General features: G+C 40.0%; 1 protein-coding gene across 9 annotated transcripts in view; it reads left to right on the forward strand.

The window, feature by feature from the left end:
• LOC101156719 (alpha-1,3-mannosyl-glycoprotein 4-beta-N-acetylglucosaminyltransferase C) overlaps window positions 1-17,465 on the forward strand; it is a 182,743-nt gene extending 165,278 nt beyond the window's left edge. For all 9 annotated transcript variants that reach the window (XM_020701581.3, XM_078948221.1, XM_020701582.3 and 6 more), the window contains 3 exons: window positions 9,541-9,695; window positions 10,253-10,400; window positions 11,532-17,465. In XM_020701581.3, the coding sequence (XP_020557240.1) occupies window positions 9,541-9,695; window positions 10,253-10,400; window positions 11,532-12,688 (1,460 nt within the window). In that variant the 3' untranslated portion in view covers window positions 12,689-17,465. The remainder of the gene's footprint in view (window positions 1-9,540; window positions 9,696-10,252; window positions 10,401-11,531) is intronic.
• The last annotated feature ends 966 nt before the right edge of the window (window positions 17,466-18,431 follow it).

An 18,431-nucleotide genomic window follows, 5' to 3' on the forward strand; every position in this document is an offset into this window, starting at 1 on the left:
TTTGAGCAAAGCTGTATATCTGCAAGGTGCAGGATACCCTGGGGAAATAATGCAAAAAAGATAACAAAATGAAACGTGGGAGAATTGCTTTCTGCTGCCCATTTTATTAATCTTTTCTCCCTTTTTATTATTCTCAATGAGTTTTCCGTTTAGGCTTTCCCATTACAGACAAGTGACTTCACTATCCAAAACAGCGGCCCCAAAAGACGGTTGATTCAAGCAGGCAAGAAAAGAAAAGTGTTTTTTAAAGAGGGTCTTTTGATTCTTGAATGTGACTCATGGCTGTTTGTACCTGAGAAGCGTTTTTATTCTCAAATCTCATCTTCATTACTCTGCCTCTCTGTGACATTTAGTTAAATTAACCTAATAGGCTGACTCCACAGAGGCATTTCACATTCAGAAGTGTTATTTCTATTTTTATTTCAGGGTAAATTATTTTCAAACATTTCTTAGGACTGTAGCAGATTCAAAGTCAGGCTTTGAGCATGAAAGTGTTGCTAATTTCTCATTTTTACTGATTGGTTTTAGTGAAGAAAAGTTGCCTCTTTGGGGGAACGGAAGTTTGCTGGTCTCTAATAAAATACATGAAACATTTGGCTTTAGGTTACATATCAGGCCAGAACTCATAAATATGCTCTTTTGCTTTGGTCATTAAATATTTATTAGTGGAGGAATATTAAATGAAATCCAGAGATAGAATATTACTTCTTGGAGCAATTTTATTTTAGTTTAACTAAAACCAAGCCATGACCACTTAAAGATGGATGGTAGATCATTCTACAAAAGATTTATCACTGACTCCCTTCCATCTTAATTCGGTTCTGCGGCCTGCATGAAATGGGTTAATAAAAGCTGTTCCTTAAAGTAGAAACTTTAATAATTATCCTGTATACCAGTCCTCCAGGTTACAGAGGAAGACATTCTAGCATGTTATTCATCAACTCCGATGGTATGGGGAGGGACTTAAGTACATACAGAAGGAGTAGCTTGCATGTTTAAGAAAGGAAACATGGATTTTATTTCTTTTTTTTTATTACTGGAAATTACTTTTGTTTTAAAAAACACTAGGGAATAAAAGGAAACGTGAATTTTAAAGTATAAAGGTTTTGGAGGAACATGTTCTCCCCCCTGACAACACATGTGAAAGCCAGATAATGCACAAGAATGCAAAACCACAAATTGCCATTTCTAGTCTTGATACCAATGCCTCAGTCACAACTGTCCTTACAGGTAGATGTAGGCTGTCTGCTGACAAACATGGGGAGCTCTGTATGGTGAGCCCATAGAGCAGGTAAATAGCCTTTTTCTACGGGCTCGTTCAGCAACACCTAAGGATAAGTGAGGGTGGAGTAAGTGAGACGCAGGCACGACATATCAATTTTTCAATTTTTCAACGCATTCAAACCCTGTGCACCATCCGAGGGGCCAGTTGGGCTGTTCAAGTGATAAGTGTTTGCTCCTCATGTGCAGCCTGAGTGTTAGAATATAGGAAATCCGACAATCAGAGTGGTGTTTGTGTGGTTATCTTACAGAAGTCCTGTGGGCCCTTACGTCTCACCTGCATGCCCCGTGTGTACAGCATTTTCATGTGGAGCCAGTACGTGCACCTTACTACAGTTTTTCTCAGTCGCTTTAGTACAATTCTCAGATCAGAATTGAAGATTGCAAATACGTGTGTGCATTTCTCAAAACAATTTGTACAAACAGCAAAACACTATGGATTTCTTGCAAAAGCCTGTAACTTGCTCAAAATCTTTAGTTCATCTCTCCAAACTTAAGTCTTTATGTCATTGAACATGTCAGTGCCATCAGAATGTCAAGTCCTTGTGTCATTGTCTACGAACAAGACAGTCAAATGACTCAGTCATGTTGTCAATATAACTGTGTACTTTAGAGGGAGGTTCTGATGTAAACTATGGCTAAAGTTTGGATGACAATTATTGTAAAATGGAAGTTACACCTTTTTTGTTTGATTGCAAGAGACTGGACAAGATTCACATTTACACTTTTATTGTTCATATTGTAATTTGTTGACAGACCATGTCATACCAACATAGAAAAAACCCACTGCAAACAGTAACACAAAGGGGAAAAAAAGATAGGACAATATTCTGTCCAACAGTCCAGGCAGTGCAGTAGGAATTGGTGTGGTCTTCCTACACCTCTTATCGTTTCTGTATGTTAGGCCACAAATTCTCATCCACATCACAGCGAATATCCTCTCTTGCAATGCAGCGAAATATGTTTGTCACATTATGACAACTTGGTCAACCATTTTGCAGTTAATGACTTATATGATGAACTAATGACTAGGTGTTTTGAGGAGTAAGACTATTGCACACTGAACTATATAATACATTTTGATCAACATGACATAAACAATTGATAATGTAGCAAAGAGCAGAGAATTGTACATAATCATTTGCATGGATGTACCAAAGCAATTCCAACTTGTTCAAAGAAGTGAGAAACTGCTTATATGATGTGCACAAGTGACATCATGATGTGAAGATTGAACAAATCGTTTTGGGAATTTCATTCTGATCTGAGAATTGTACTAAAGCGACTGAGAAAAACTGTAATGACTGAAGTGAGCTGTAAGGGCACCGTACAACAGCATCACCCTAAAGATTCATAAGTGTGTGTAACTTACATTATCCTTAAAACACCCGTAATGATACACTTACCACATGCACAGCATTGGTAAGGTGGCCGCACGAGTCTCAAAGAAACTGTAAGACACTCCTCCACTCCCTTTAAGGTGCAATCGTTCTTGTCTATGCCCTTCCACGGCCCAGACAATCCAAAAACCTGCAGCACCTTTATCGATCAACCCCCCTGTACCGGTGTACGTGACTAAGACTTTAAGACTGTAGGTGCTGAACTGGCCTGCCTGCCGACCAATTTATTAGTATTTCTACCAATAAGAAACAATTAGAGCATCATTTAACAAAACGCATCCAATGCAGCCACTAACTCTTTAGCAGTTGTAAAAAAAACAACATCTGGCAAGAAATACCCGCACAGTGTTTGCAGAAATATTTAACCCTAGTTTAAACTGTAAACAGTTTTGAACTTTAATTGCTCTAGCTAAAGAAAAAAACCTCTACAACCAATGTTGTGTTATTTGTGTTGGATTGTAGTTTATTTTTAAAAATTTGATTCAAATTCCAAAACCTCTCAACAGCAATAACAACCCATTGAAAGCCGGAAGATGGTAAGGATGGTGTTCATGACCTTTGTTGCCACAAAGCTCCTTCATGACGTTCTGAGGGGATTTAACCTGGGAGGAAAAAAGAGGAAAAAAGCAAACCATGTTGTGGTTTATTTGGTCCACTTCACACATTCACACACTCAGTGCATAATGGATATTTAACAGCTCCAGTCTGCTGGAAGTGTGCTGTGCACTGAGATGATGCTGGGGACGCGTGAGAGCCTGTGTGACTGCCAGGATGACACACCCATTAAAACACACACAGTCCATTTCACTGCAGCTCCACTCCACACCCAGCCAACAAGAATGAACACAGCACAAGCCAGTCCTAATGGATTCTGACAGTGAACTCCAACCATCATCCACTGATCTGTGTACTGTATACCTTTTCTGGGTTCTGGACTCAGAATAGAAAGTGGACTGCAGATCAGTGTCATACGGCTGAAGGTGTTCTGTGGTGCGCCTCAGCCACAGTTAAATGTAGCATGTTTCCCAGCTGTGCCTCTGGCAGTATGAGCATCTCATCCTCTTCCTGCCTGCAGTCCGTGCTAAATTATTCAAGTAGACGAGAGCATTTTTTGTTATTTTTCCATAAAAAAACATCCAAAACTCCAAGGCTCAATCAAACAAAAAGCACAGAACCTGCGTAATGGTAGGTTTCCAATAGGACAATCTAAAAACAGTCCCTATTTGTTATCTTAAAATGAGATCTGAAGCTAAATGGGTTTTTTCTCCAAAAAAAGAAAAATGACAAACACTCTAGAAATGCTTCAATTACTGTATTTTCTGCACCATAAGACGCATCATCAATGAATGGTCAATTTTTTCAACTTTTGTCATATACAGGGTGCACCTCATTAAAAGGCGCATTAAGCAGGACGAGTTTGTCTTAACCCTCCTGTTATGTTCGTTTGTGAGGAACAGAGATGATGTTCCTGGGTCAATTTGACCCAGTGAAGGTTTTATTAATTAAAAGATGTCTGAAACCCAAAAAATCCTACAAGCAGTGTGAATATATCATCACTAACTCCATTACTAATCCTTCTTTCAATAACTTACTGAAATGGTGTTCCTTACCTCTAACAGGAAGTGGTTCAATTATTAGATGATTCACTCGTTTTTCTTAAAAATTTACATGTTCAAACTTTTTTTTAATTAATCACTACCTTATTACTTTCGAAAGACCATCATATAAGATACAATAGTTTTACGTAACATTGAAACATAATCTTGAAATTTTGTTTTACATACATGCACTGTGAACCAGAAAAAAACAAAACCACAATACAACAGACAAGCAATTGTAATATGAAGTTGTGTGTGTGTCTGTACATATACACAGCACAAGAGTTTGTGCAAATAAATTTAGCACATTTCGCACAGGTCATGCTTGTCTTGACCTGGATCCTGTCTCCGGCTCGACTCGCGTCCCTGGCCGTCCCCCCAACTCCATCTGGATGAAGCTCGTCTGCTGGACTTTAAATATGTAGTTGTAGGGTTAGATAAATTAATTCTTCTCTATGAGTACTGGTACATCGCCTGTCCATCCTGGGTGAGGATCCCTCCTTCATGTGGACACCCCTGAGGTTTCTTTGTTTTTTCGGAATCTGTTTTCTTTAAGAAAACAGATTTAGTTTAGTCTGTTTAGTTAGTTCAGTTTAGTATTTTCCTATTGAATTCTATGTATTCGTGATCCCTCTGAATTTATGTTTTACTTTTTCAATTACCGATATGAAGCCCATTGAGACGACTGTTGTTGTGAATTTGGGCTATACAAATAAAACTGAACTGAATTAAATTGAATTGACATGGTCACATGAGTCACTGCCGTCCTAGTGGGCCCTGGCACTGTATTTATTCTGTTTTCTGCAGACAGGTTTGTCTGATGCATATTTGGGGATAAAGACCAATGTACTTCACCATTCTTTGATATGAAAGTCTTGCTTGGAGGAACAGGAATAACATTTCCCTCATCTGGTTCAAAATCAGAATCATTAGAATCAGAATTTAGCTCCAGATAGTCTTCTTCTGATCATGATCAGTGATGACTTCCAGAGCCTCCTGGACTGTCATCTTTCTGCTTCTGCTGTTCATTTTGGAAAGGTCTGCCTGACAGAGTGTAATGTTGGAAGGACTCACATGCAGAGAATCTTTTATATGTTTAGCCCCTCCCCTGTGGAGTGTCCACTGAATGTGGGTTGAGTTTTACCGCAAGAACATAAATGGTTCCTGCCAAAGATCATAACACCTATGCACCTGTGTGTGTGTGTGGATGTGAGTGTGTGCGTGTCTATGTGTGTGATTGGGGTGAAATATGTCTCACAGCTGCAAAGTAAGCAATACTACTAATAATGAGACATCCTTGTACCTCCAGTTTGACTGCCGGGTCAAATTGACCCGAACAGTATCTATGTGATATAAACATGCAGGGGGGGGGGGGTTTGCAAATATGTGAGATGAACCAAATTCATAATATATGTTGATTACACTAATTAAGGCAAGCAGAAGAAGTCTTCATGCAGAAAAAGTCTTTTGACTATTTTTCCTAGATGTTCAAACTTTAAAACGGGTCAATTATCCCGCAACATAACAGGAGGGTTAAGTCAGTCAGATTGTATGAACTGGTTTCACACAAATTCCAGAACTTGTTTGTAACACGCTACTCGTTAGCCGTGTCAGAAGTGTTAGCCTTGTTAGCCTGTTTACAATACCTGGAAATCCCAAATTTGTTTGCAACACATAATAAACAGATTGATATCCTAAAATAAGCATTACTGTCACTATGCTAACTCCCAAACTTGTTAGTGTTGGAAAAAAACCCAGCTCTGTCGAATTCCTTCTCTACTCACGACATAGTGCATTCACCCTTTTGTAGTGCTGTCCATATCTATGGCTGTGTATGAATTCCCACCCTAACCCCGAACTACAAAAGAACTATCTAGTGCGGTACTATGCAGTGCCCAAAATTTTAAAAGTAATTTGGATGCCATACTCACTACTTTTTTTCTTGTTTTTTTAACTGTGGATATGACGTCATTGAATTCACGAAGTCAAATTCTAATTAATATGAGCGTTTTGCGATGAATATTTATGAGTCAGCTGTCCTCTGTAGATGAAAACGTTGATGGTTTACTAAAAGAAATACCTTTAAATAAATTTTTTTGGCAAAAATCGTTACGACGCAATGCATTGTGGTCTTTTTATATTAAATTGTTTCATAAACATTTTCATCATCAAAACGCAGTGGATTCATAAAACGTTGTCAAAAAATGTTCATATCGTATAAATTTTCCCTTTGTGAAATCGCTGATGTCATACTTGCCATATTAAAAAAAAAAAAAGAAGTAGTGAGCATGGCGTCTTAATTTCTTTTAAATTCCAGGGAACTAGAATGTCTCCCACTATATCGTTTTTTTTTTTTTTTTTGTAGTTCTAGTAGTGGTTTTTAGTAATTTAATAGCTTGGTAGCCACAGTCTAACACATTTGGAATCGTTAGCCACGTTATCATATTTAAAATACCAGTAATTCCCAACCTTGTTTACAATAAATAAAAAACAGACTGAAACAGTTAACACAAACGTAACTGTGACTATGCTAACTCCTGACCTGGTTAGTAACACGTAAATAAGGCACAGTCCGACACGCTACATGTTAGCTGCGTTATGTAACTATGTATACAATACAAAATCCTTATATATGAATTCATAAGTAGGGTACACTCTCGTTGTGAAAAAAAATTAAGGCTTTTAAGTGCATCTGATGGTGCGGAAAATGCGATAAACAACCCACTAAATGCAACATCTTGTCTTAGACAACAGCATTTCTTTCATACTATTTTCCTGAAAGAAGAAGAAATGCAGTGTATCGCTAAATGAGCCTTGTTTCAAATACAGTGGAGTGCGTAATGAATGACTGTCCTTGTTATGTTTTTCAAGCAGAGCACGGAATGTGCACAGTGTCAGTCCAGAGTGTAGTGGCAACTGCTCAGAATACGCTGGATTGCATGGATATGTTAAATTCAGTTTTGTGCACAAAGCAGTATTGACGGGCGAAATCCCTGGTGGAGCAGAACTCGCGATGCGAGTGATCGATGTGTGTGTGGTCATTGAACTGAGCTCTGAGCTAGTTTGGATTCTATTAGGCGTCTCCGGGGCTTTTCGGCTGCAGAACAAAAGCACACGCTGATGCTTAATTGTTGGCACAGAAAAGACCAGTGCCATTGTTCCCGTTGGATGGCTGCTACATCTGCTGCTGCTGTTTGTGTGCTTTGTTTTGTCCTTCAGACCCCCTCAATTGTAAAGTTTTCTCCTGCAGTTTGGCAGTGCTGCTGCGGCCGAGGCTCAAATCCAGCTCATTACTGCTTATTACCCGTCTCTAACATACATATTTAACTGTACTCATCAGATGTTTGAAACCTTTTATTTATTTTGTCCATTAAAAACATTGCCATCCTAATTGTATTTGCTCAAATGATTCTTGAAAGTAAGTACAGTCTTCATCATTAAAGTGTTATTCCACCAGTGTAGAGCTGGTACCCACACAGACCCCACTCCTCTATTCACACCGCTCTCTGCTGTCTGGAACTCTTGTTTGCTGCAACTGTCAATTATTCCTGACCTTGAGAAGATGCACAGCAAATTCAGCAGAAACCTTTGTAAAAAATAGTCTTCCTCTTTTAATATTGATGTGAGGGATTCATTCCTCTAAAAAATATGAACAAGATAACACTGTAACCTTTTATACCTTTAATTTCACTTCCTAATTCCTTTGTCGCAGCTGACCAAAAATGGTGTCTCGCAGGTGTCTCAAAGGAAATTGTAAGATCACGGACCGCCTGGTTAAACTATAGAGTGAAAATGTTTATGCATGTGAGCATGCTGTAGGTGACAGGTTGTGGCCAAACAGCAGGGGTGGTGTAGGTGAGATGCAGGCGTATTGTAGGTATTTTTCATTTTTTAAACCCCCCTCTCCATTTACCACTTGGACAGCCCCGTGTGAAGTACGTTCCCCTTGCGCGCTCCATGCTTGCAGCTTGGCTGTTAAAACTGAGGAAATTTGACCATCAGAGTGTAGTTTGTGTGAGCATCCTACGGGAGCTTACAGTAGGTATTACCTCCACACCCCGTGCCTACCGCTGTTGCACGAGGTCAGTAAGGAGCCATTACGAACCTTACTGACGACTAGAGTGCAGCGTAAGGACACCGTACTACAGCATCACCTGTATGTCATAAATGCTTGGAACCTCCATTATGCTTACAAGTAATTCACAACACACTTACCGCATGCACGACAATGGTTCGTTCTATTTTCATGAATTCACTTAACCCTTGTGCTATCTTGTGGGGTCCAGATGACCCCACTCCCATCTGTGTCATCTGGACCTCACAATACAGTGCGCTGAACCTTTTTTCTTCAATGATTTGTTATCGGGGTGCCTGTGGTGCAGCGGTAGGGCGGTTAACCCATGATCGTAATATTGCAGGTTCGATTCCCACCTGAACCCCACCTTGCCTCTGGTGGCACCAGTGTTCGACAGCGGAGCGGCCACCAGTGTGTGAATGTGTGTGTGCGTGGGTGAATGGGTCGTGACTGTAAAGCACTTTGGGCCTTGTAGGTAGAAAAGCGCTATATAAGTATACGCCATCTTCACTGGTGTCCATGGATTACATGAAACCCTCTCCATCTTTATCCCCCTTTATCATGGAAGGGATAACATGTCAATGTAAAGGGGGGGGGGGGGGTCATCTGGACCTCACAAGATAGCTCAAGGATTATGGTGGCTGCACGAGCCCCAACCAATTGCCAAACACATCTCTTCTTAAGATGCAACCTGTCCTCTCTATGAAGCCTGGACCTGGGCCTGGACAACCCAAAAACCTGCAGCATCCGTACGGGGCCACCCCCTGTAAAAAAAGGTTTTTGCTTCTTCCAACATTTAAACCTGTAAAACAAACGGAATAGAAAAGTGTCTTCCACCGTTTTCCAGAATAACACTTACTTTTTTTTGCTGAAGTTTACTCCTGAATTAAAAAACTAGTTTTTAAATGCTGACCAGCAGCTGCACATGTAAATGTTGCTGCATTCATTATTTCTGGTGGGAAAAGTCAACCTTGGCCTGCCTTACACTTTGATCTGTACGTCAATATCTCTCACATCCTCCTCTGCTTTCCCTTCAGGTTTTATGAAGAAAAGCAGTTTCCTGGTCTACATTTTTCCCACGCTCTCCAGCCTCCCCCCTTTTCCGTCTCTTTCTAACCCTCATCCTCAGACGTTAGTTTATGGATCTTTAAGCTTTAAGTTACTTTTCCCCTCTTGTCCCTTGCAGGTCTTGGCTCCCACTGTGTGCACAGAATGAGGCTGGTGTGGAAATCCTTGGACAAAATGAGGTGTCTGAGGAAACGCGCCACCATCCCCTTCCTTGGCTTCCTCATCACCTTCCTCCTCTTCCTGAACCTTTACATGGAAGACGGCTATGTGCTGGTCCGTGGTGCAACTTTTAAAAAAAAACAAAAAGGACCTTTTTACTATTAACATTCCAACTTCATTTTGAACAGGAAATGTGCTCAAACTCCCGTCTGAATCTGAATATGTTTGTTTACTTTGTCCCTTTTTATAATTACTTGTTTTGGAAGGCAGAATGTTTAAATTTTCATTCTGAGGGACTTGAGTCGGAATCATCCACTACATGTATCTTTTATTCATGGCGCCGTAAAATGTGGTGATCAGCGTACATTATCTGTGTTTGGAGCTTAAATTATTGAGCGGTGGGTGGCGTCTTCTGTGGTTTTTCTCTGGTCCATTTGCTCAGTTTTGCAAACTGTCTGGAGGTGTTTGAAGACTTCCTCGCTCCTTAGACGTTTCAGACTCGCTCAACCACATGCATGAAAACACACATTTACACTCAGTTAGACACAATGTTGGCAGCAGGGCACCAAAAAAGTGAAATATAAATATATTATTGCCTTTTTACATTTTTAGAATATTCTCCTCTATTTTCCTTCTTCTGCTTCTGATCTGTCCTCATGCTTTTGTTCCAGGAAGGGAATAAACGGCAGCTCAGGGAAGCTTCAGCCCATCCTCCCAGCTCAGAGCGATACGTTCACACCTTTAGAGACCTCAGCAATTTCTCGGGAACCATCAACGTCACGTACCGTTATCTCGCCGGAACGCCGCTGAACCGCAAGAGTGAGTTCAGTCTTTTTTTTAAAGCTGTTTTGATTAATCTGCTTATTATTTGGGATCAGGAGCTAAAACCAAGAAAATTACATTTACAGTCTGATGCAAAGATGTTGGAAAAATAGGCAATAGCAATTCCACAGAGAGTTGTAGTTTTGACATCAATGCTATAAACAGATTTACTTTTAGTCATGCTCTCTTCATTTATATTTTAATTGACTCTTGAACTACAGTCAGCAGTTTTTAAGAGCTGCAGTCTTAGTTCTTTTCAACAAGAAAATCCTAAACAGTAAAGAGGATTTTTTTAAAGGGTGCTTATAAGAAAATAAACTTAGCACTTCTTTTTCACTTCTTATTTGTAAGCTGTTGTTATTGCTACTCTATAACGTAGCGCTTTGAGATTTTTGTCAAAATGTAAAGCGCATTCTTTCTAAATATAATGTATTATTATTAATAGAAGGATTTTCTAACTGTAGAAGAAAGGATCCTGTGGTCCACCTTTCATCATTTCCCTTCAGGGCTCGCCACAGCAAATCAGCTTTCACAAACTGATATGTGGTTTGGCAGAGACTCTAACAGCAGATGCCCTTCTGAAACATTGTCTGGGCTGGGGACGGACACAGGGAGACCCTGACTCGTGTCCCCTTTTGGGCCACGTAGTTAGGAGGTGTTCCCAGGGTCCCTTGGAATTGAACCCAGGTTTCCTATGCACCAGTCCTCCACACTGCCAACTGAGCTATCCAGCCTTAAATAAATGCAGCTAAATAAATGTATTTCAAATTTGTCTTGTCTGAAATATTACTTGTTGGTTCCACTCATGCACTTACCTAGAAACAAAGGTGGGTGACGAGGGCGGGTAGTGGTGGAAGGTGAGGATGGGAGCGTGTAGCAGCTGCTTAGCTAGTAAGGCCAAGTGAAAGGCTGGCGGCGGGGGTGGGTAACGCTTTACATTCTACAAAAACTCTATACAATAACACTATACTAAAACCCGCGGCTTTGATTGTTTTTTAGAATTATAGGAACAGTAACGCTTCAGGCAGATAAAAAAGTCTAGAACTGCAGCAGTGTTCTTTATTTTATTCAGAAAATTTGAACTCCCTACTTTTGACCTAAAGTTTAAAATATCTTTTTTCTTTTCAGAATATCTCACCATTGGTTTGGCGTCTGTCAAGAGAAAAAGAGGAAACTACCTGCTGGAGACGATCAAATCCATATTTGATCAGTCCAGTTATGAGGAGTTGAAAGAGATCGTGGTCGTGGTCCACCTGGCAGACTTTGACCTGGTCTGGTGTGAGAACCAGGTCCAGGAAATCACCAGGAAGTTTGCTCACCATATCATAGCTGGACGCCTGCTGGTCATCCAGGCTCCAGAGGAATACTATCCTTCTCTGGATGGGCTGAAAAGAAACTACAACGACCCAGAAGACCGGGTTCGTTTTCGTTCGAAGCAGAACGTGGACTACGCTTTCCTCCTCAACTTCTGCACAAACCTGTCCCACTTCTACATGATGCTGGAGGACGATGTGCGCTGTTCCAGAAACTTTCTGACAGCGCTGAAGAAGGTGATCACCTCCAGAGAGGGCACCTACTGGGTGATGCTGGAGTTCTCCAAGCTGGGCTACATCGGGAAGCTGTACCACTCCAGAGACCTGCCACGTTTGGCTCATTTCCTCCTCATGTTCTACCAGGAAATGCCTTGTGACTGGCTCCTCATCCATTTCAGGGGTCTGCTGGCCCAGAAGGACGTGATCCGCTTTAAGCCCTCACTGTTCCAGCACATGGGCTACTACTCCTCCTATAAGGGAGCAGAGAACAAGCTGAAGGACGACGATTTTGAGGAAGACTCCATTGACATCCCTGACAACCCTCCTGCCAGCCTTTACACAAACATCAACGTCTTTGAAAACTACGATGCCACCAAGGCTTACAGTACAGTGGATGAGTACTTTTGGGGCAAACCTCCTTCAACTGGGGATTTCTTTGTTATAGTCTTTAACAAGCCAATCAAGATCAGCAAAATTCGGATTGCTACCGGCTCTGATGACCGGCAGAATGACCTTCTTCACCATGGAGTGCTGGAAGTCGGGGAAAAGCTAGTAGGGACAAAAAAAGGGAAACAGTGTTCTTCATTCATCACACTGGGGGAGTTTAAAAAAGGAAAAATAGAGGTTCAAGATGTTGACCACAAGATTGCATTTGATATTGAGTGTGTGCGCATTGTGGTGACAGGAAATCAAAAAGAATGGCTTATTATTAGAAGCATAAGTTTATGGACTACACAGCCCCCCAGTCAGTGAAGACTTTCCAAAAACACCCTTATTACATCATATACAATGGTGTTTTTATTTATTATTGTATGTTTTTTCAGGTTTAGTTTTGTTAATTTTGTATCGATTTGTTATTCTCTTTTGATTAGTTCAATATTTATTTTTTTATACCTAAGAGCTGTAACATTTTTTGTCCATTTTTTAGATTACGGTATTCTCAAAGATGATGTAGCTTCAGTGACATGACCTGATTGCTGGTCTTGAGCCCAAACAAGATGGTGGATGCTGCAGAACATAAAGTTTTCTCATGGTTTCTTTTATTAAGAAAAAAGAATTTGGTTTGTGCACCTGCCAAACTTTTAACATCTTTAATTAGTAAAGCTTATTCTACAGCTGGACTTTGGTGATATATTTGTATAAATGTATCACCCTTTCTTTTTCATATTCAAATCCTTACTTTACACTGGAGAGAAAATTCATGTATATGTATAGTTTTTAAAATCAGAATATGTCACAAAAGTTGTACTTTAGAGAGGCAATGAGCAAAAACCTGTTCCTAAAGGCTAAATTCTATCCCAACAATGTCTTGCAGCCTAAACATTAACTGTAGGACCGTAGAGGTACCACATCTCATGAAATGGTTTGAATGGTGGACCCAAATGCAGGAGAGGGACTTTACAATACAACATGACAAAATCAACTAAATCCCAGCATTATGAACTTTGAGATAAGAGAAAAGAAAAAGGCTGATAAACAAGAAAACCGAAAAAGGACAAACTAAATGCCAGACTAACTGAATAACAGAAAGCAGTTTTAATCATTTAAAACGGAAATCTGCTGTGACAGTGAGAGTGGAGGTAACAAAATGTGATGACAGAATGTAACTGGAACCAACCTCCTACATTCCAACCCCAAACTGGAAACCAACCTTAAACTACTGGATGTGGCAGTTCCCCGAGTAGCTACTACAGAACCATTGTCTTCCATGTTAAAAAAAATGTCATTCCAAAATTGGCAATTATAATTTAATAAATAAAAGTAACAAATAAGTATTTCAATGTAAGCATCATTCCACCCAGATACCAATTTATTTGTTACCATCATATGTCAACTTGTTTCTCTGAAGGGTTTTAGGATTTTGTACTTTTCCTCAAATTAGTGTCAAGATCAATGACCTGATATCTGTAGGAGTTTTGGAAGAATAGTAGAAAGGATCATGAACCAAGTGATGCACATGGAGGCAGAAATATGATCTGGGCTTATTCAGTTTGCAAAGACTATCCACTGGTGTCTGAATCACAAAGGGTCACACAACAAAATAAATATACAGAGTGATTGGCTTCGGCCATCAATGTAACAATGAGAATGCCATAAATGTGTCAGAGAGCAGTAAGAATTATTTTCTGATTATTATTGCGGAGTGCAGGGTAAGGCTTTCGAATCCTAAAAACAAAATGGAGTTTCAAATGGAAATAAAAGTTCAGGCATTTGATAAGATTTTAGGATTCGAGGCTGTTGTAGAATATAAAGGTTTTATTGATTTTGTTGTCTTCTTTTGGACAGCTTGTTTATGCCTTTTTACAGATTGACACACTGAGGCATGGTAGACCTGGTTTTAAAGGCTACCCAACTTTAGTCAGATAACATATGAATGGTCATTTGTCTTTGGTTTGTGTTCCCACTTGTGATCACACCTGTTTTCCATTGTCAATCAGCTGTACTGCTTGTTGCTTGAGTATCCTCAGAGCTTGGGTGCCCAAAGGAGGGCCTGCGGGCGCCAACAAAAAGGTTGTCTTTTTGGCCAACCAAGTCATGCCTGAAGAGGCCGTGGAGTGTTTAGTTAAAACCCCTTAACCTTCCCCATTCACTCATGGAGCGACAACAGCACTAGCAAATGGATAAGAGGCATTTTAAACAAATATGGGAGGAAGATTATTTTTTTTACAGAAAAATCTCTTCTCAGGCTGTTAGTCCTTTTTGTCAACAGTCCGTGGCTGTACTTAAAGAGTACAATATACGCCGCCACTACTGGACTAAACACACAGTTTTGTCCAAACACAAAGGTGAGGCGCAAAAGACAAATTCTAGGGAGTTCCAATCTAAACTTTTGTTACACCAAGCCACCCTGCCCTCGGCAGCACTGGATAGCGCCACATTGGCTAGCTACAAAAGTTTGGCGTTAATTGCCGAGAGTGGGAGATCGAGAGAGATTCAAAGAAAAATGTTACTAACTTTTTAGTCTCACTAATGTGTGTTACCTTGAAAAGTACCAAATACAAATAAATAAACTAAACTATATTCTTTATTCTCTGCTTTTATTTCATGACATGCAAAAAATTATTGTATTTGGCCCACGGACTGGGAGTACATTTAGATTTTGGCCCTTTGAGTGAAAAAGTTTGGTTTAAAAGAGTGCATGACGCCAATAGCATGGGGTTGGGGAGGGGTTACCAATTAGTCCTTTTTCCCTTTTATAGTCCTTATAATAAAAAAATGAATTGTACAAAGTTCAGCAACCTGAAACATCACAGCACACAGAAAAACAAATCATGCACTAAATTTTGGATAAAGGTAAACCACCTTCCAACACACATCTGATCTAGTTAATCAGCAGCAGATAGGCAAGGCAAGGTTTCTTGAAAACCAGCATAAGACTCGCCCTCGAGGCCCGCATTTGGGCACCCCTAGTCTATCAGTTTCTCTACCAAGTTTCATCCTAACTCAAATGGACACACAGAATGATTTAGCAGTTGGATATCAACCTCTACTTTTGCATGTGCTTCTATCCCATTTGCTGTAAGATCCTTCCACCACTGTAAAAGAGTCTAGAGGAGGGCTTGTCAGGTACTTCTGGGGCCTGTTTATCTGTACAAAGAGCAGTTTATCAAGAAGCGCCCTCCCACCCTGTCAATATGTTCTTGGACAGAGACTTTGGTCAACTGCTGATTTCCGTCTTTGTACGTTTTGTGGTTCCTATCCCAATGGCCAAAGTGGTCAATCCTGTGGGGGTCAAGTTGCAGCTCAACAGACCACTGAGGGTTTATCCTACTGTCCATGTGGCCTGGGTCCAGCCTGTAATGCAAAGCTCACTTGCTCATTTCGTCCAGGCCTTCTCCTACTACTTGGTACATCAATGGGACCCGGTTTTTACGGTTCTGCAGCTTTTGAGCTTTCACCACCACAATCAGGATGTCCAGTACCTGGTTGATTTGGAAGGTAATGGTCCCAAGAAGAAATGGATAGAAGAAGTGGATTCCAAGAACTTTGTTTACTTGCTCTTGCCTGCACCAAAAACAGACTTTTTGGGGAGACTGTTTACCTTTTTTGATAGATTCGATTTTTTTGGTAGACTGGATTGGAAGCTTCCTGATTTTGGAGTTAAGGCTGACTTTATAAATCACAATCAATATGTATTTTCATGCCAGGTAGTGATGGTCGATACCACACTTATAAGATTTGATGCAATACTGATTACTTTTTGCATAAAATATTTGACACCAAACAAAAACTGGCCAGGCAACAATCTTAATGTAGAAGATTCAAAATGCAAAACTCTTCTCTCTAAAAACACATAGTCGTGCCATGCTTTTGCTAAGGGTAACATGCACAACTCACGGCTCCTCCTCTGGTCATGTGACTGATGGAACAGTTGTGTATGCTGTGGTCTCAGCTGGACTAACTCACCTAATAACCAAATAGTAATGACACATGCACTTTAATTTTCTAATTTATTAATTAGTAATTAATACTTTGATAGAGCAGTCAATACCAAAATTGGTGATGATATTTTGGTTTTGAAACTTTGATTTTAAAATCACTATCGCGAGAACTTTCTCCCTCCCTGTCATTTATCAGGGCACATTTCCTGGGTAAAAAGAAATCCAGCTTCACTGAGGAGAGCGTCAAAAGTACCAAGGACATTGTTGCCCTGCAACTCCTCCCAACTCAGATCATGGTTGAGAGTTTCTGCTGTGGGGGTTGACACTTCCTACTGGGGAAAAGACTCACTAAATTGGACGCACCAATCTGTTTATACATCCAGTTCCATTCAGTTTTTTTTTAAGACATTCCTAACATTATTTGAATAAATTGCTTTTTTTGCATCAGCCACCGCTGTTCTCTTGTATTGGGTTCCTCCAAAAACCACCGTTTGATGAAATTATCCGTGCCTCACATCTGCTGTAAAATTTTCTTTACATCCCAAATGCATCAAAGCTCCTAACAACATTTGGAATAATGCATTATTCATTGGAGAGGAGCGATTAGCCTAAAGAAAGAGGACAGGCAGGTGGGGGGGAAGTCACAGAATTAAAAGGCTGATTGGGGAATGGTGGCTTTGTTTGTGGGAATTGCTGACAAGAACAAAGTGAAAAGATGTATTCCCCCATAAAAAAGAACCAAACATACATTCTGTTTTTTAAACTCATTATGGCACTAGTAAAGAAGTTTGTTGATGTACATTATGCACTTGTTAAATGATCAGCTGGTCAAAGTTGGAATACCTTAAAGTCCCACTCCGATCATCTTTTGATCTATTGTAAAATCGTTCCCAGTTGTCTTTTAATTATGATTGTGCCGTTTTTAGCCAAAACTAAAAATCCTGTGTCATTTTAGAAGACACAGTTTCTGCAGAGCGGCAGGAGTTTATCAGAAATTCACCTCTGGGTTGTGGGCGGGACTGTTGGCACAGAGCAAACCCCGCCTCCCCTCCCCATTGTTGATAGCTCTCTGTTCACGCACTCTCCAGCTAGCTTACAGCTAGAATTTTTTCATCTGCTCCAGATTCCCAACAATTCCAAAAAAGAAATAGTCAGAAATACCATTTTATGCTTAATTGTTTTATACATATATTTTTAAATTTCTTTATATGTGTCCTCCATCTTTAGAAAAAGGCCACAATTACCTGATAAAAAACACCAAACACACCTTTTTTTTTTATTAACCCTTGTGCTATCTTAGATGACCCCCCCCCCTTCCATTGACGTGTTCTCCCTACCATGACAAAGGTGGATAAAGGTGGAAAGATTTCATGTAATCCATGGACACCAGTGAAGATCACAAATCATTGAAGAAAAAAGGTTCAGAGCACTGTCTAGTGGGTCTAGATGACCCAACTCCCAATGTTAAAGTGCCTAGGATAGCACAAGGGTTAAGGTGGGTTTTTAATATCTTCCCGTTGGTCATGCAGCCCTGCTAAGATGAAAGAAATCCAAGACAACATAAACTTTTATTCATAAATGCAAACTCTTCAAGTAGGAGCATCAAAAACAAATTCTTTTAACAAATACTTTTAAGTTTTAAAAAAATATTTCTAACCTTTTTTCATTTAAATAAATTGTTTTTTAGGTTGACTCGTACTGAAAACTCATTTATTAGTAAACCAATTTTTCAGCTCATTTTCAGGCTGATTTTGACCTGACTTAAGTCAGGTGTTTTCTCAAGGCCTGAAGTTTTTTCTCTGAGAAGCCTTAATTATGTTTTAATTATCCTCAGAAGGATCATGTGTAATATGTGTCCTATCACAGCAAACATTCCTGGTGTTAAATACTCCTGACATGGTATTCCACACTCCACTGAGCTCCTTTTCTTGACAGTGTGTCCTCCCAGGTCTGTTAGACAGAAAAAACAATGTTTGTCTATAGAGATTCTTGAGATTTGACGACACTGTGAAGAATGAGCCAGATCTGCTCTCTGTCTTCCACTTTCTTTTTTTGGTTGAACACAATTTTCCCCTGAGTAAATTGGTCTGTGTTTGCCTCACTCTCTACACCAG

This window comes from Oryzias latipes, chromosome 6, assembly GCF_053564925.1.
Source record: "Oryzias latipes strain Hd-rR chromosome 6, Olatipes_Hd-rR_3.1".
Lineage (NCBI taxonomy): Eukaryota > Metazoa > Chordata > Actinopteri > Beloniformes > Adrianichthyidae > Oryzias > Oryzias latipes.